This window comes from Capricornis sumatraensis, chromosome 13 (assembly GCF_032405125.1).
Source record: "Capricornis sumatraensis isolate serow.1 chromosome 13, serow.2, whole genome shotgun sequence".
In the NCBI taxonomy this organism is placed as follows: Eukaryota; Metazoa; Chordata; class Mammalia; order Artiodactyla; family Bovidae; genus Capricornis; species Capricornis sumatraensis.
In genome coordinates, this window is record NC_091081.1 from 48,935,818 (window position 1) to 48,955,664 (window position 19,847).

The following is a 19,847-nucleotide window of genomic DNA, read 5'->3' on the forward strand; positions in this document are numbered from 1 at the left end:
CCATTGTTTTCCTACTTCCCATGAAGTGATGATACTAGATACCATAATCATAGTTTTTGGAATGTTGAATTTTAAACTAGCTTTTTGACTGTCCTCTTTAGCTATGTAAATGAATTACTTATTTAAAATTTGCATATTTACACCGTGTATTTTTCTTGTGCTTCTCCTACTTGTATATTTGATACAAAAAGGAATGATACATTCATCTTCTTTCCTACTGTAAATGATATTGATAAATACTGGGTGGATGCATAATCATCTTTCATATTTTAGGAAGCAGAAAATTCTGGTTTATAATGAATGTGATACAATGGGATGCCTTAACTATTTTGTATGTTTATTTTCCATCTGACATGAAAATGCATGGTAGATGTTGTGTTTGCTTATTTTCTCCTTCCTGTTTCCCCCTTTAGTTCTCCTCAATAGCTGACATCCTATTTCTTCTTTCACTGGAAATTGTACCCACAGCCACAAAGGAGAAGCCTAATTTTATGTGGCAGCATGGTTTAAAGGAACTTCTGCTCAGAAAGCTGTGATTGATCCATATACTGGTGGGCTGCCGTCTATGGGGTCGCACAGAATTGGACACGACTGAAGCGGTACTTAGCAGCAGCAGCAGCATAGGGTCAGGTCATTAGGTTGCGTTTATAAAATTTTGGTTTGGTTTGGTTTGGTTTTCAGCTCAGAAGTACAGAACTTTTCATGCATGTTTGCATGCAAAATTTTTAATGGAGGACATACAGCATGAGAGGCATTGTATTAAAGCACCATCCTGATGGAGCTTACTGTCAAGTCTTACATGTAGAGAATTCAGTATGCTATTTTTCTAAGATAAGGGGAAGAATAAGGTACTGTGAGAGCATATCAATGAAGCAGAGAGTCTGTGGAGTCAGAGCAGGCTTCCCAGAGAAAGTAATTCTGTTATTAAAGCGAGGTGGTTAGCCAGAGGGGAAGCAAAGATGACGTGAGAGCGTGATCAGTCCAAGAGATGAAAATCATTTAATAACAGCTGAAATATTTCAAAATCTGATGTCATTTCTATAAATTCTTTGTATAATGCATATCAACTTCTTCTTTTTTTCTTCCCGCTTAACATTTATCGAGCACTTTTTATGTGTGCAGTGAGCTCTGGTACTGAACGAAACAAAGACCCCTGTTTTGTTTGCTCAAGGAGCTTACCATCTAATGAAGGGGAACATAAACAGAAGGAAGAACTTATATTCTGAAATAATAAATCACGTGATATTTCAGGAGTTGACAGAATAAACTCAATTCCCTAAGGAAATGTCATCTGAAATTATTAAAGTCAAGCCTCAGCACTTCTAGGCCAGCATGTTGTGCTGAGGGGCCATGGGAGAGATGGGTGAGAGCATTTGCCTGGCGCAGGGCAGCTTCTCCAAGGGATATCACTCTGGGAAAGGAGAGGACGTGGGAAAGGTGAAGGAGCCATAAAGTGGGGTTTAACTTGCTGTGGTGAGAGTTGTCCTCCTCCATTTTTCATGTACTTCAAGACCAGAAATGGTAAAATGCCTCCCTTAACTTCCTTGTTAGTTGTTTGAAATTAATTTATTATTTTCTTAATATACTCTGTGAAGTTTTTTCCTAACTTTGGTGCTTGGTCTTGAGAGCAGTTACATGGATCTCAACCAGTTTTGGTTTTGATTTTCATGAAATGGAATGAAATAGAAGGAAAAACAGCAAAGTTTACCACATCAGAATATAAATTGTTTTATGAGATGTGTTTGTGTGTGTGTGTCCATAGTAGGTTGGGATATAAATTATTTTTTATTATATTAGATAAGCTGGGTCAGACATTTTCCTCCTCTTTGGTGAAACTTATGTGACTGCAAGTAAAAAATTTGACCTGCTAAGTAACCCAGTTTACTGGTGAAGCGTTGCCTCATAGACCACAGGGTCAGTGGGTAAGACTGAAATGCAGGGAGTCCGGACCCTCATTCTGACTCTGCCCCTACAGAACCATATACTTTGGACAAATTGCAGGCTTTCTGTGAACCTCATTGTTTTCAGTCTAAAAAGAGAAGAGGCCTAGGTGAGCTCTTATGCTCCCTTCTAGCCAAGATTCTGGACTTGGTACTCTTTCTAAAGCACTCGGCTGTAAAAAGTGAATTGTCTTAAGGTAGATTAAGCATTTGCACAAACCTGTTATTAATTCAGAGAGGTGGTCCTAGCAGGAGAAACAAGAATGAAGCAAAAAATAATATATGGCTTATTTCCACGTGATCCTACTTTCTGCCAGTAAATGCCTGCTCCTCTCTCTAGAAAGTAGATTGGTCCACTGCATGTGGACACATGTTATGAATGAAATAATGAGCAAAAAGGCCTTCCCAGGTGGTGCTAGTGGTAAAGAACTTGCCTGCTAATGCAGGAGATGTAAGAGACATGGGTTCAGTCCCAGGGTTGGGAAGATCCCCTGGAGGAAGACATGGCAACCCACTCCAGTATTCTTGCCTAAAGAATCCCACGGACAGAGGAGCCTGGTGGGCTACAGTCCATGGGATTGCACAGAGTCAACACGACTAAAGTGACTTAGCACGCATGCAAGGAGTGTGAAAGCACTTGGCCTAATACCTGTTTAATAGAGCCTAAAAAAATGCTGAGTTGAAAAACTTGAGACTGCAACCCCTAGAACTAGGCAGTTATATGGGCTACTTGTCACAAAAGTGAGGAGGGTATGAGTATGTGGAGAAACCAATACTGGAAAGTGAGGGGACCCTCTGGACCCATTTTTTGTTTTCAGTTCTTGGATCTGCATATCTTATAAGTGTTCTCTTAGTTCTTTATGAGATGCCAGGGTGACAAAAAGTATCTTCCACATAGCTGTTCATCACTGTGTGCAGTAGGGGAACATCAAGTACAGAAGAATTCTGCAGTCCATCACCTCTGGCACTTGAAGGTGGCTCAGAAAGAGACTCTAAGCATAAAATAAGAGTAACTGAACCCATTTATTCCATCATGTGCGAGTATTTAGGGTCAGTTTTCTTGTTGCAGCTTACCTGTTTTCTGAGATCATAATAGTTAAACTGAGCTAAGTGTAGCAAAAGAGTTTATGTTACAAACTCAGTTAAAATAGTCAAATAGAGGGCTTTCTGCTAGTTTCTTAATGTCCTGGAGCACAGAACTGTGTGTCTCTTGGAAACACAGTCTTGCAAACAACCCCATTTGGGGCACTGTTAGGCAGGGCTGTTGACACATGAATACATTTCATATGATTATCATAAAATTGTGGTCTGGAAAATGAGCAGCCATGGTGCTGCATCTGAGACTCACATTTATAACAAGCTGTAATAGAGTAAACATTTTAAATGGATATAAGAACAGGCATTACTTGTGATCACAAATGTGAGTTGAAGTGCTTTTGAAGCCCAATTTAACAAAGCAAACAAATTTCCCAGCATTATTAACATAATTGTTCTCTGCTGGATTTTGATTTCTAAAAAGTTATTTAAGGAAAATAAAACGGGTTGGGTGGATGGAGGAGTGGGCAAAAAGAAATAAAACTAAGAATGAGTAACTTTTCCTTTTAATGTCAGATTAAAAATAAAAAATCCCAGAAGTTCACTCTGCCACTTTCCCTAATTTACCAAATTGCTGCCAACCTGTTTAACCCGGAGTTCATATTTCATGGTTAATTTGGGGTTAAATTCAGCTGTTTGCTCTGCAGTCAGCAGACTTTATGGGGCTACACAGCATTCATCTGCTGGGGAAACTCCAGACTCTGCTGTGTGAGTGGTAAAACAGGGACTTACTATCCCCACCCCCACCCTTTCCTAAGAACAGAAGAGGACAGGACTGTCCATTGAACACCATAGTGGGGGAAGCATGACTATACTTTGGCACCAATTAGATGGATGGGGTTCTGTTGTTCCTGGAACATTTCAAAAGCAAAAATGGAAGAGAAGTGGTAACACCTGAAGTGTGGTAGCAGGACAGTTAAAGCGGTGGTAATTTGGAGCCTCCAGGCACAGACAGGATCAGGAGGCAATCACCCTTCTTCTGTGGCAGCTGGCATGCAAAGCAAGCGATGGAGTGTTCTCAGCTTGTTACTTTCCAACATTCCAGTTATGAATTAAACCCCCAGACAGGCATCATTCCTGTATTGTCATTTGGCCAGATCAGACCCTCAAGTAGCAAGCGTGCTTCTGGCACAATGAAACACCACAGTGGAAGCCACGGGCACTCAGGGTGGCAGGTGTCCTGGCCTAAAAGTTGGCAACGGCACAGGTTGGCACTGGTGGGAGGAGCATTGTCAGAGACTTGCTCAGTGATTTCTGTAGTCGCAGGGCTGAGCTGACTTAGAATTAGAGGGAGGCACACTACTGTGAGGATGTCTTATAACATGATTTAAAAGCATTCCTGCCAAGCATGCCACATACCTGATGTATTATTTTTATTAAGCACCAAGATTGTGCTAGGTACCTGTTAGAGGAAAGGTAAAAAGCCACCTACCTTATATCTTCATACTTAATTCCAGGTAATTTAGTGCTACAGCCCAGAGAATAATTTCCTTCCCAGCAGGCAAACACAGCCACCTTATTCAGAATAGACTCTCTGGAGGCTTGATAAGAGCAGTTGAGTGGTGAATGTGCAAAGACAAGTATGTATGCGTAGGGTAGGGGGAGGATTGCCTGTGTAATTTTGATTTTCGTCCTTTATTCCCATGAGGAGACATTGCCACTGTCCTCATCAGGACCAGATGAGAACAAAAACCTAAGGGAATGTGGGAGTCGAGGAGGGAGGAAAACTAAATGAGAACTTGAATCTGGTTCCAAACATAACCTTCAGGAGTTGTGAATGCTGATCTCCCCAAAATCAGGCAATCAGATCCTTCTAAATAGAGAAATCTTTACATAATAGTATTTTTGTGCATTTTACATACATGCATAATTCTTTGCAAAGATCCCACACCACCCCTCCAAGGTGGGAAAATAAAAGGAGATAAACCAGTTGCCATGACAGAAAAGACTGAGAATCACATGACAGAAATCATGTGACCCTCCAATCACTGGAGCCTCCTAAAAATTTAGCTCTAATTATCACTGAGATCCTTCTCTGTTGTATATTACTCAGCTGAAAAGAACTTTATCTTCATTTCACAGAAGTGGCTTAGGACACTGAGAACTTCCTTTGTCTCCTTCTGCACGTCTTGCCCCACCACTTTAGAGATTTTCCTGGTAACTTGTTTCCAGGCCTCTGTTTCTCCACACTACTGTTAACCAGCCCGTGGTGCTGGAGGCTGGTGAATTTTTTGTCTGTTTGTTCATTTTTGTTTGTTTTTCTCACATGTAGCCTGTGTTTTTTTATTGTATCTATTTTAGAAGATTGTATTACAATAATCTTAATGTGACCTAAAGGAATCCACTGTCCCCTGTAGTTTGTGGTGATTGCAAAGTATACTCCATTAGCTCTTTGGTTTAGTTGTTCAGTAATTTCTGGATTAGGAGTGAACAACTATAAAATTTTCCTTTTCCTCCAGCATGTTGAATTTTCTAGATATTTCCAAGAGACCGTATGATGCAGAGCTCCATATCTCAAAACAGCCTTGAGAGAATTAGCTAAACTTTCTGATCCTTGTTGTTGTTTAGTCACCAAGTTGTGTCCGACTCTGTGACGCCACGGACTGCAGCCTGCCAGACTCTTCTGTCCATGGGATTTCCCAGGCGAGAATATTGGAGTGGCAGGGAGCCAGAGAGCCAGGTGGAGATTGTACCTCTCAGCCTAATGGGATTTTATTTTTGAGGGCTAGGTTTGCCTCTGATGAGAGTACAGTTAGTTCCAGAAAAGACTGGGCTGTGTGTTGATTTCCTAGGAGGTGGGCGTTCAGATAGTTCAGACTGACTTGTGAAACTCAGATGCTGGTTCCAGAGCTCTGTCCCAAGACCACAAAACGCAGGAGACCTTGAGCACGTGATTGCTTTTGGGAGTGGAGGTCTCAGGCTCAGGCCTCAACCTTGTGAGTACAGTTGTGCTGTTTGGTGTAACGTGAATTCAGAAACCACCCTACAATTTGATGTTCCTCCTGATCCTAGCAGAGGCCTCTGGATGCTCTTCATGTCTGTGTATTTTGAGGTTGGGTGGACAGAGTATACCATCAGGACTCTGTTATTTCTTCTCACAGTCTTCCCCACTTTCATTTCACATCATTCCAGAGTTCTTTTCTGTCAGCCAGACTTTTCTGTAGTCCCTTCTTCTTTCCCAGTAATTATTTGCTGGTTTCCTTATGTTTGGAAAATACATTATAAGTGATTGAAGGGGAAAATGTGTAGTTCTCCACTGAAAATTAACTCTCCACCCCACCCCACACCCATCCTAATTTTCAAAAAGGTTTACATTTACAAAGATTCAGATGAAATTTTCAACTCTTCTGAAACCAGCAGGACACACCTGACTTTAATAGTTTTCTTAGCTGAAATTACAGATGTTTTTCTTCAGTTTAACTTAGGAGAAAAGATTATCTAAGGCATTTTGTGTTCAACTTCCCCTTTAGTGGTTTATTTTTGTCTTCTTCTGCCCATCTGTCTGCTGATAGAATGTAAAATAAAATATACCTGTGTTGCTAAAAAAAGAAAAAAAAAATTCTGGACTGGGTCGCCATTTCCTTCTAATGTGCATAAAGTGCTGACTGCAAAGTCAGGTTTTCAAAAACTATTTGTTCTCTCCCTTTCTTTTCCTCATGAAGGAAAAAAAATCTCAGTAATTTTAAAAGTAAATATCTCGGAATGAAAATAAATCTCTTAGTTGCTATACTTCAGAAACTGCTGCTGCTTAGTCACTTTAGTCATGTCCAACTCTATGCCACCCTGTGGACTGCATCCTGCCAGGCTCTTCTTTCCATGGGATTCTCTAGGCAAGAGTAATAGAGTGTGTTGCCACACCATCCTCCGGGGGATCTTCCTGACCCAGGAATTGAACCCAGGTCTCCTGCATTTCAGGCAGATTCTTTACCACTGAGCCACCAGGGAAGCCACAACTATACTCAAATAAAAATTAATTAAAAAAAAAATAGTATCTTGGGTAAGAGTATTAAATTAGTCTTGAGTGCAAGTTACCAAAGTAATGAATTTGCTTTTTCTGCTGGTTTTATAACCACCTCAAAGCATGACTATTCACACTCATAAAAATACATTAATTCATAGAGATAGTGTGGAATGTACTTTAGTACTTGGATATTTCAGAATAAGTGTTTTATTTGATGACCTCCAAGTTTGCTATTAACTCCAAAATACTGGATTTTATGAAAGATATTTGTAGTATGTTTTAGGGGGGAAACAAAGATTTTTTTTTTTTTTGCAGAAGGTGTTTAAGGACTGTGACAACTGATAAAGATAATTTATATTAACTCTTTTCAAACTTTCAACTTTTGACTGGTTTCTGATATTTCCAATATCAGAAGCTGGAAGCTGATGAAGCAGATTTAAATAAATTCATTGTGAATGTCATTCAGAGGGTATATAGAGATACAAAATAGAACTCTAGGGTTCAGAGCAGTATATTGTCATTCTGTGTTTGTATAATGTTTGTCAATAACTCCAGGATTTCTTTCTCAAAAAAGAAATAGTTTTTGAGAAAGTATATATAAAAGCAGAATGCAGTGTGTATGGCAAAGTTACAGTTACTGTGGTCGGAGAGTCTCAGTGAGAGTCTGCCCTGACTTGAGATACCAACTTGTAAGAATGGAATTTTGGAAACTTCGTTTGCTCCGATGGGTCCCAGTCACCACAGAGCATTATCACTAAACTAAGGAGTTATTTGTCTCCGAGCTAAAGATTCACAGGCGTAATAGGTCTGTGGACTTCGGTGCCTATTAGTGATGCTAAAGCAAATCAGGCCATTTTAAAACAAGAGTTTATTCTGGAAGATAATCAAAAGGGAAGAATGTCAGCCTTTTTTTTTTTACCCCCTCTCTCTTTCTCTCTAAGTGGTAAGCAGAACAGGAAGGAAATCTTTACTTATTATGGTAGCATTTTGATTTATTGCCACATGCTACATTGATCTAAGCTGGAGGACAGTTCTCATGAGGTCTCATAAAAAGGGCAGAGTTGAATAGTTGGGTTTAAAAATTTGGGGGAGAGGAAAGAGATAAAGTTATATGTAATCATCCTGCATTACTAAAGAATAAAAAATGACCATTATTGGGTCCAAATCATTAGCAAGTCCTTAGAAAGTAAATGGAGGACTCAATGAAGTAAATTGGATTTAGCATTGACATTTTAGTGACTTTCCTAACTCAAACGTAAGATCCAGTATATTGTGAACTTTGTTAAGCATGGATATTTAATGACCATTAACATGATTTTAAGTTAGGTGTTTACTGCCAGTAGACGGACCATTAATCAAACTCAGTCTGACAAATATACTTTACTGATTATTTGCACTGGCTGTGAGAAAGACATCTTAAAAAATAAGCACCTTCAGTTAAGTCTGTCATCATACTTATAACTATTTAGTAAGAAAAAGTGTTAGACATGCATATTGCATTTTAGTCTCCTCACATTAATGATCCAAGCAGACTTTGGAGATACTGGTGTTTGGTTCCAGACCACCTAAATAATCGCAATAAAGCAAGTCACATGAATTTTTTGGTTGCTTAATGTATATAAAAGTTATGTTGACTCTAAACTATAGTCTACTAAGTGTTCAGTAGGCTTCCCTGACAGCTCGGTTGGTAAAGAATCCCCCTGCAGTGCAGGAGATGTGGGTTCGATCCCTGGATTGGGAAGATCCCCTGGAGAAGGGAAAGGCTACTCACTCCAGTATTCTGGCCTGGAGAATTCCATGGGGTCGCAAAGAGTCAGACACGACTGAGTGACTTTCACTTTCAATGAGTGTTCAGTAATAGCATTATGTCCAAAAACATATACATACCTTAATTTAAAAATACTTTGCTAAAAAATGCTAACCAGCATCTGACAAAACAGTGTTGCTACAAAAAAAAAAAAAAGATGCAGTATCTAAAAAGTGAAATAAAGCAAAGTGCAGTAAACTGAGGTATGCCAGTAGCTTGTAAAGCTTTCCTTGGTTTTGTATCATTTTTACTATCCCAAGCATGCACTGAACCCATGATCTACTTATAAATTTTCATCATGCTTGGTACTAAACAGAGCGATATATTGTGCCATAGAGTGTGGCTCTCTGTTTAGTGAACCGTTACCATTACCTCACCTTACCTGGCAGAACTGCCTGTTCCGTGCACATGACCTTTTCCTTTGACTGGTCATGCCCATGGAAAGGTCTTCAGTCCAATAATGGCTTCTCATTTGGTCGAGAAATCAGACAAAAGCTTTGCAGCTGTGAAGTACAGCCCATTTTAAAATTAACCTATTGTAAATTCTTAATGATTGAGAAATTCTGCAATTTGCTATGATTTGTGGTTCGTGCTCACGCAACCAGAATAGCAAACAGCAGAGACTGATGCAGGTCAACATGGCGGGCGTTTGGAAAGTGCAGAAAAAGGAAACTTGATAGACATCGTGACTGGTTCAAACCAGCATGTTATGTTCTCCTGCCCTTCGTCTGTCACACATCACTTTGCCTCCCACCCACAGGCTCTCCCAAGTGGAATGTAATCCTTGGAAATGACTACTTAAATTACAGTTTATTACACAAGCAGTAAAATCTCTCTCAAGTATAGTCTGCCTTTGCCTCCTGTAATACGTTTTCAACCTGGAGGCTAGATTCTTAGGGGAAAGGAAATCACAGGTTTTTGACTGACAGAGGCCAAGAATTTGAATTTCAATACAATTTGTATCCTTATACAAGTTACTTAAATACTCTGGGCTTCAGTGTCTACATCTGAAACCTCATTAGATTCATGTTCAGATTGTAAAACCTAATCAGTTCAGTTGTTCAGTCGTGTCCGACTCTTTGCGACCCCATGAATTGCAGCACGCCAAGCTTCCCTGTCCATCACTATATCCAAGAGCTTGTTCAAACTCATGTCCATTGAGTCGGTGATGCCATCAAACCATCTCATTCTCTGTCGTCTGTTTCTCCTCCTGCCTTCAGTCTTTCCCAGCATCAGGGTCTTTTCCAGTTAGTCAGTGCTTTGCATCAGGTGGCCAATGTATTGGAACTTCAACTTCAGCATCAGTTCTTCCAATGAATATTCAGGACTGATTTCCTTTAGGATGGACTGGTTGGATCTCCTTGCAGTCCACGGGACTCTCAAGAGTCTTCTCCAGCACCACAGTTCAGTAGCATCACTTCTTCGGCACTCAGATTTCTTTATGGTCCAGCTCTCACATCGATACATGACTACTGGAAAAACCATAGCTTTGACTATATATACCTTTGTTGGTAAAGTAATGTCTCTGCTTTTTAATATGCTGTCTAGGTTGGTCATAGCTTTTCTTCCAGGGAGCAAGCGTCTTTTGATTTTATGGCTGCAGTCACCATCTGCAGTGATTTTGGAGCCCAAGAAAGTAAAGTCTGTCACTGTTTCTACTCTTTTCCCATCTATTTGCCATGAAGTGATGGGACAGGATGCCATGATCTTCGTTTTTTGAATGTTGAGTTTTAAGCCAGCTTTTTGCTCTTCTCTTTCTCTTTAATCAAGAGCTCTTTAGTTCCTCTTTGCTTTCTGCCATAAGGGTTATGTCATCTGCATATCTGAGCTTATTGATAATTCTCCCTGCAGTCTTGATTCCAGCTTGTTCTTCATCCAGTCCAGCATTTCACATGATGTTCTCTGCATATAAGTTAAATAAGCAGGGTGACAATATATAGCCTTGACATATTCCTTTCCCAGTTTGGAACCAGTCTGTTTTTCCATGTCTCGTTCTAACTGTTGCTTCTTGACTTGCATACAGATTTCTCAGGAGGCAGGTCAGGTGGTCTGGTATTCTCATCTCTTGAAGAATTTTACACAGTTTGTTGTGATCCACCCAGTCAAGAGCTTTAGTGTAGTCAGTGAAACAGAAGTAGATGTTTTTCTGGAACTCTCTTGCTTTTTCTGTGATCCAGCAGATGTTGGCAATTTGATCTCTGGTTCCTCTGCCTTTTCTGGATCCAGCTTACACATCTGAAAGTTCTCAGTTCACAGACTGTTGAAGCCTCATTTGGAGAATTTTGAGCATTACTTTGCTACCATGTGAGATGAGTGCAATTGTGTGGTAGTTTGAACATTCTTCGCCATTGCCTTTCTTTGGAATTGGGATGAAAACCTAACAGGGATGGAGTAAAAACCTTTGAGATTGGAATAAAACCTAATAGGGATGCAGTGTTTCTCTGCTTCTTACTGACTGTGAGTCTCTAATCAAATTGCTTAACTCCCCTCTGCCTCTGCTTCCCTATCTTTAAAAACAGGGGTGATACTTCCTAGAGTTGTTATGAGGGTTAAGTAAATGAATCCATGTAAAGCACTTAGAAAGTACCCCGCACCTAGTAAGTATACAGTAATTATTAACCATGGTGGTGGACAGATATTAAGCAAATAATCAGATAATGATAAACAAGGTAGAGGAAAAGTTGTGGGATGCTCTAAGATAATTTATGAGAGCTAGAAAGATAAACAGGGGCAGTGTCATTTAGTGCTCTGTAATGGGAAGCCCCTGATAGGGAGATGACATAATTTGATTTACTTCTTTTTTTATTGACATTTTTTCCTACATTAAAAACAATCTCATGTTTACCATCTTTTATGAAACAGTTTATTTTAGGAATTTTTCATGAAAAATTATGAAAGTTAAGCATGCATTATGTAGAAAGTTTGGACAATACAGCAAAGCACAGAGAAGAAAATAAGCCATTCCTAACTACTAATAATCACTATTAACCTGCTGTTTTATCTGCCCAGTTATTTTATATGAAGATTTATTGTATTTTGAATAGTAACTGTAACTAACTCTAATTTTTTAAATAGGTAGTAATCTGTAGTTTGGTGGTGATTTCATACCCTGTACTTGTCTGCTGTGGGATAAATAAGACTGAGTTCTAGCTGCTTTCTTTTTATTGGCTACTTTCATTAGCTGAACTCAAGATTGGAGGGCTTGAAGACCCTGCTGTTCATGAGAGAGACTTCTGTTACTGTGTTTCTAACTTGGCAAATGTGAGGTGTGTTATTTACCCAGTGGTTCTTCATTATAAAAGTATAAACACAAATTGATTTTAATGGAGGAACTTTTTTTTTAAGTGGTTAAGTGTAGCATATTTTTAGGAAGGGTAACTTGTCAAGAGTTTTATTTCCTCTGATAGATGGATGCACTTTCTAAAAGCAATATATCCAGGCCCTACTATAAGATAGTAGTTTTAAAAGATTGTCTAATGATTCAGATTTAAGCTGATTGTCTTGTTCTGACATCACAAGGAAAACTTTTATAATTCCATTTTGATTTCTTTGCTGTTTTATTTTCTCTGCCTTCATTCATAAGTATTAGATACCAAAGTTGCATACATGGAAATAAGATCTTTGATTTCATCTCCTTGAAGTATGTTTTAAAAATTCACCTTCTGTCACACTACAGAGTTAGAGCTTGAGTAGAATTTTAAGTGCAGAAAAGAAATAGTGGTCAACTTAGTTTAGCTCCAGATAGCAGTTCACAAAAGATGGGGTGGAAACATCTAAGTATGAACATATATTCATATTCATATTATTCACTCTAATATGAATATCTCACTGTTACTCTTTTTCTCTCTCACACTCACTCCTCTTTTCCCCCTCCCTCTCTTTTTCTCAGTAATTTTAAATTCTGACCAAAGCAAGTGGTGTGTGTTAATACTTTTTTAGCATAGTCTGGACTATTGAAGAGTAAATTTTTTCTTATAAAATCCTGGTAGAGGATGACTTTAGAGCTGACTGATTCATGGCTGACTCTAGAGCTGAGGCAGAGAAAATAAAAAATGAGACTGGAGTGGTATCTTGTGTTGCCAGGGACTAAACGCTAAAACTACGTAAGTAAGTAAAAGTGGAAGCAAGTTAAAAGGACACAGCAGCCAACTTGACAGAGTTCCCAGTGGCCAAAACCAGAACAGTTTGAGCAAGAAGATGAAGTGAAAATAGTTCATGATATGCCAAAGAATAAAATAAATATCCATGAGTTCTTACCGATACAAATAAGCAAATAAATAAATGAGGGAGAAGAGCAAATCTTCCTTACAGAAGACATCCAGATAATAAGTGTATAAGGAATGGAGAAAGTGAAAGATTCCGTTAGAATACCACAGTAATAATTGCCATAGGCCTGATTCATGGATGAATGCTACAATTAATGAGTGAAACTTTTAAGAAGAAAAGGGATATTTGTATAACCTCAAAGTCTCTCTCCTAGGAAATGTATTGATTTCTGTGATACACATATTCTTTCTGTGTCCACATATTCTTAGATGATACCCTTCCTTCAAGCAAGTGGCTGAATTCCCTTATCTTTGATCAGGGCTAGACATAGTGCCTCATAACTAATAGAGTATGCTAGCTTTACAGTAAAGAAACCTGGCTGGTACCTTCTTCACCAAGTGATCAGGATGTTGTGACCCCATGGACTATGGCCCACCAGACTCCTCCATCCATGGAATTTTCCAGGCAAAGAATACTAGAGAGGGTTGCTATTTCCTACTCCAGGGGAGCTTCCCAACCCAGGGATCGAACCTGCATCTCTTACATCTCCTGTGTTGGCGGGCGGGAGCCTCTTGGGAAGCCTAAGATCTTATCATCCCCTAGATATTATGTAATGAGAAGGGTACGTCGTCTCTGGCATTTTTTCCCAGAATTTATAACCTCAGTCTGATCATGAAAAACATCAGAAACTCACAGACTGAGGAACATTCTACAAAATATCTGACCAGCAGTCTTCAAGTGTGTCAAGAAAGGTCTGAGAAGCTGTCACAGGTCAGAAGAGACTACGTAGACGTGACAACCAAGTGCAGTGCAGTTTCCTGGACTGGATCCTGGAGCAGATAAAGACATTAGTGGAAAAGCTGATGAAGTCTGAATCAGGTTTAGCTGATTGTGTTGTATCATTGTTAACCTCTCAGAATTGATAACTGTCCTGTGATATACAAAACATGAACATTAGAAGAAGCAGGGTGATGGGAATCCTGGAACTCTTGATACAATCTTTACAACTTTTCTGTAGATCTAAAATTATTTCAGAATCAAAAGTTAAAACCCAGCTTACTGATGTCTTCTCAATCTAAGGATATTTGCTATTTTGTAGTATCTCTAAAGCAAATTAGTTCAGAGAAATCCCTCTCCGCTTTGTAGTCTCTCTAGAAAAGAAAGACTAACAAAACAGCTCTTAATAACAAAACAGCTCTCACAGAGCAGGGACAGTAAATTTTAAAGGCTTGCGCTCCGCTGTTAGAGACAGAAACTCATCTGCCTGCTCTGTACAGGTTGGTTCAGCCAGCACCGATGGTTTGCCTTTTGTGACCTGATGCCATGGCCAGCATTTAGGTTACAAAAAGTATTCTATTAAAAAAGAAGTGTGATTTACATGCAATATAATGCATAAATTTTGCTAAACAGTTTGATGAGTTTTGAAAAAATATATTCATCTGTGTAACAACTACCCTAACGATGCTCTAGAACATCTGCAACACACTCAAAATTTCCTACACGCTGCTGTTAGGCTGTCAATCCCCTTACCACTTGGATCTGGACTCCAGGCAACCATTATTCTTATTTATATCAGTTTAGATTTGTTTTGTCTGTTCTTGAAATTTGTATAAAGGAGTCACACAGTATATATTCCTTTGTGTCAGGCTCTTTTTGCTCAGCATAATGTTTTTGAGATTAAACTATGTTGCATAAACCATTCTTTAAAAAAAGAAAAAAATACAGAGAACAACAGCTGTGGTTCTGTCTTCTTCTGTCTTGGGCCCTTTGTTCCATTGACCTGCTGATCTGAAATTTTCCGAGGTACTAGATCTGGTTTCATCTGACTATCTCTTAACACCAGATTATTGGTAGATTTAAATGGTATCAGAAGTGTGGTACTCAATAAGATGGACAACAAGAAAGGAAAAAAAATTATTTTCTTCAGTATAAAATACACTGTATTTTCTCCCCTCACAAAAAAACCCCAATAAATCTCATTAATCCAATGTAATTATGGGTACAGATGTGAAATCTTGATTTATAAATATTTTATTCTTATTACTTTGCAACCTCTCATTAACTCAAAACAGGATAGCAGAGCTGGTTATAAAAGGCCTGACCAGATCCTGTTTTAGTAAATAATAATGTGTGATTGGCTGAGGATGATTATTGTCATAGTAACCAATTAGAATTTAGATACTAAAATTAAACTCCTTCCCTGTATGCCAATCATTCTTTTGATCTGACCATTAGTGAAAACTGTCTTTGTACACATATGGGATGCATTACAGTTGTCAGTTAGATATATTTTATTACCTGACCAAATGAGGACAGTGTGACTATTTTGGGAATATTATTGGTGTGGTGAATGAACAACAATGTACTGTTTTTGAACATGGAAATACATTTAGGTTGGCATAGTGGCAGGTGCCTGCATTTTCTGGAAAGCCCTGTTTCCCAGAGTGTTAATGTGGACAGATACAAACAGATACTTAATAATGCAGCCCAGTGGCTATAGTCAGACTGAACAACACATAATTTATAGCAAATCTGATACTAGGAACACAAGAATGATAAGCTATTTGATAAAGATGTACTGTGATCAGTAGTGAGTAAAAGTACAGACTGCACATTGATAACAAGCCATACTTGTAAATGTGTATGATATAATTTTCTTGACAAGTGCTTTCAAAGTATATCTTTTCATGTCATCTTGGTTTCTTTAGTGAATTTGCTTAGCTTGTTTTTTTTAAAGTTTACAAGTAATGTTTCATTTCCTGACTTTATATTAAATTAAGAATTTTACTGGTGGGCTACTGTGTGTTGGACACTCATTTATTATTGCTCCAGTGTCCTGGTGCCTTAGAAACTCCACTGCCCACTTAAGAAATTAGAAAATGAAGAATCTGAGAGGTTTAGCAACCTACCTGTTAGGCCCTGCTTCTGGTGTAATGTAAGTGGTTCCTGTGCCTGAGTAAATAGCCTAGGTTGGATATAGATCATGTATCAAAAGTGAAAGGAGGTAGATCCCTCAGAAGGGAGGGAGGGGAGTTGAGATTAGAATAATGAATATTTGAGAATGAATTATCAAGTTTACTAAGTAGAACATCATTTTCTCGGGTAGGTCTGGCTCCAGCACATTGAAATGTGTTGGTCCTGTCAGATTTGTTGAAAATGCAAGTAGTCCAATCAGCTGTAATACTGAAGAAGGGAAAAGGACTACAATTTGGAAGTTTTTATGAAAACATGCGCTGCCTGTTCTGTGAATTGACAGCATCTTTTAAAAATTTGCTTCCCTTTATATTCCTAGGTGGTAGTGAATACGTGAGTAGAAAAAGGAGAGCATTTCAAATAATGCTAATGAAGTTAACTGATTGCAATCTTCCATATTGTGAGGAAAAGTTGTTAGCTGTGAAAGATGAGGACAGAATTAAAATATTACTATGACTGGCATTTGATTTGAAAACTGCAAAGATAAGCTTAGATTCCTATTTATGAAAACCATCCTCACAGCCCAATGAAATATCTTTTAAAAGGTTCTACAGTTGCCATGGATACTTGTTAGCTTTGATAGAGTAAGTTGTAATCCATATTCAATCATCTGAGGTGAAGTAGCCAAAGAATACACCACCTAATATCAAAACCAGCTTCATCTCTGAATCCATACCATTTTGGAGATGAAAAGGGTAAATAAACAGCCTAAAGATGAGCTGTTTGGTTAATTATCACTGCTTAAAGAGCAAAATATTTAGGATGCACATTGCCTGAATCAGATCCTAATGTCTGCTCTCTTGTGTGCAACTTTTTATCTTAACCAGTAAAGGGGATTTCTTAGGTTCTGACGTAGGAATTTAGATGGCAGGACCTTTCTGAAAGTTTTTGGAACCTTTGCAGATACTCAGTTCCTGAAAGCCAGAGGGACACAGACGGTATTGGAGGCACTGGTCCCTATGGTAACATATTTGCCTCTGGCTCAGGAGTGGCTGGTTTCCTCATAGCTTCCTTTAACTGCTATATATTGGCAGCCATTTTCACTCCTATTTATAAGATGTCAGATTAATCAGCAAGTGTGCAGGGGAGTGAGTACTGCATCCTTGGGCTTGATTAGACGCTTCAGATGACAAAGAGCTCCATGTGACGGGCCACTGAGGTGTTTTTGACATCCCCTCATGCATCTGTCACGTAATGGAGGCAAGAGCCTGTCAAATGACTTAAATATTTTCCTCAATTCTCTTTTAAAACAGGTGACAAAAGAGCTAAAACAGTATGACAACAAAATTATAGAATGCAAATTCGAGAACAACAGCTGGGTCTTTATGAGACAGAGAACAGATAAAAGTTTTCCTAATGCCTACAACACTGCCATGGGTGAGTATGACAGCCTCCCAGTGGATGGTACATGAAACCCCCCAAAAGAGATAAGGTGTTAGAACGAACCTCTTTCGTGGTTCAGCTCAGTGGGGAGAAGACCATCCAGACCAAAGAGGGCTTGTGGCAGGTCTGTGCCCTGTGACTCCAGTCCTCTTTCAACCTGTGGGCTCCTGCCAGGCGCCCAGGGGAGCAGTTTAAAGGGCAAGAAGGTAAGCTGTGGACAAGATGAATTTGTTGAACAACAACCACAACAAAAACCACGGTAATTGCAGATCTGTTCAAAACGCTAAAAACCGTCGCTTGCCAGATGGTAAAAGACAGAATTAGCAGGGGAAAATGTAATTTCCAGCTCCTAAAATAGCTTTACAAACAATGGAGAACAAAGTCAATGAAAAGCTTAAAAAAAAATGTAAAATTTGGTATGCTATCTTCAGGATGTGCTCTGGGTACAGTATGATTGCTTTGGGAATTCAGAGTAGTAAGCTAGTTTCATGAGGAGCAGCATGCATTAATTATTTTTATAAGGTAAACTACTACTTCAGGCAACTCTGGATTGAGCTTTTAGTGGAATTGGAAAAAAACAACAAAGCAAGATTAAAGGTTAATGGGATTGTGAACTTTAAGAGTGCTCAGTCAGTGAAGGTGCTGATGGTTGTATGATAAGCATAAGAGATAATAAAGAAATTGCCAGTTTGAGTTTTACAGCTTAAAAGTTACTTTTATACATTCAAAAGATTCTTGTTAGAACTATTTGTGTTCAGACAGTATGAGTTAATTTCAAAAAAGAGGAGTAATTAAGCCCATGTCTTTTTTTCTAAAACCAAGTAGATAAATACAGTTTTGATCACATAAGAAAAGGTGCTTTATTTAATAGTCATTTTGTTATAATACCTTACTTCAAACAAGCTACTAAAATAAAGAAAAATATGCTTTCCCAGCTACAACAAAGCCTTAGTGTGCCGTGTTACACACGTGACAGTGTGCACTTCTCTCTGAGAGAGAGAAAGGTTGAAGGACACAGGGTGTGTTTTCTTTAGAAACTGTATGAACATGGACTGTAGTGTGATGCACTGCTCGAGATCAATAGGCAATACAAACTGTTTGGAAGGATCGAAAACTGTGGTGAAGACAGGCTTAAACCCAAATACGTAAACATTTTGTTCTAGAATTAATAGTAAAGTGTAACCACCAGAGGGACTTCCGTGGGGATCCAGTGCTTCCAACGCAGGGGACAGGGGATAGATGCCTGGGCTGGGAACTAAGATCGCACAAGCCACATGGCTCTGCCAAAAAAGGAAAAGCCACCAGCAATGCACTCATTTCAGGGGTTGGGGAGAGAGGAGCACAGTTTAATTCGCAGCAAGTCACCCACGTCGGCAAGATGGAACGTTCCAGCCTGTTGGGATGGAAACCTCTCCCGTCCTCATCTCCGTGGGGCAAGTCAGCTCCCTTCATGAACCCTCACACGAGACACGTGTCTCCCTTTTTCCACAGCTGTGTGCAATAGTATCTCCAACCCTGTCACCAAGGAGATGCTCTTCGAGTTCATTGACAGATGTGCAGCAGCTTCTCAAGGACAGAAGCGAAAGCATCATCCAGACCCAGACACAGAGCTCATGCCTCCACCACCTCCCAAAAGACCTTTGACCTAAGGACCTGCCTCTGACTTCAGGACTGAGAGGAAAGATGAGTGAGAAAAAATGCTGTTGTCCCATTTTTTGCAACCAGAGAAATTAAAAAAAAAAAAGAGTGTGGCTTGATGTTGATACACATTTGACTTAAAAAAAAAAAAAAGTTATTGTAGCCAGTCTGTAAATATTTGATGTTTTTGTTTCCTCAGTGCTACAGTACATCATGGACTTAAACATTTTATTTATATCTGATAAACTCAGCCTTACCTTGTGGAATCTGAAGATTGAAATATCTAAAGGTTTAAATGAGATCAAAATCAATGAAAAAGAGGCCTTGTTTATATATGGATAACTTTTGCTTTAATTTATAAAGTTAGCAATCTGGAACTGTGAGTGCATAGAACATTGTCTTTTTTAGAGGTTATATTTCAACTATGATAGATTTTCCTTTTAAAACATTTAGGCAATGGCATTAAACATTCTTGCTATTATTTATCATGGATTTCCTACATCTCTGAAATTCTTGTATTCAAAACCAAATGACAAGGTTGTTAAATATTGTACTGTATTAAACAACTTGGTCTGGTTTCTATCATTCTAAGAATTGTTTTGGAACTGTAAAAGTAAAAAAGTAAAGCTCCATTTTGTGAATGTCATTCTTTCTAAAGGAAGTATATCGAGTCTGTTGTTTGAACTACAGTATCAGACAGACATCCAGTCTGTCCACTCTGGCAGTGGTCTTGAGTCACTTCATAAAACATAGAGATACACCACCCAGTCCTATGTGTGTTGTT

General features: G+C 38.9%; 1 protein-coding gene across 2 annotated transcripts in view; it reads left to right on the plus strand.

The window, feature by feature from the left end:
- RNGTT (RNA guanylyltransferase and 5'-phosphatase) overlaps window positions 1–19,535 on the plus strand; it is a 232,855-nt gene extending 213,320 nt beyond the window's left edge. For both annotated transcript variants that reach the window (XM_068984909.1, XM_068984910.1), the window contains 2 exons: window positions 17,296–17,419; window positions 18,917–19,535. In XM_068984909.1, the coding sequence (XP_068841010.1) occupies window positions 17,296–17,419; window positions 18,917–19,074 (282 nt within the window). In that variant the 3' untranslated portion in view covers window positions 19,075–19,535. The remainder of the gene's footprint in view (window positions 1–17,295; window positions 17,420–18,916) is intronic.
- Window positions 19,536–19,847: the final 312 nt, after the last annotated feature.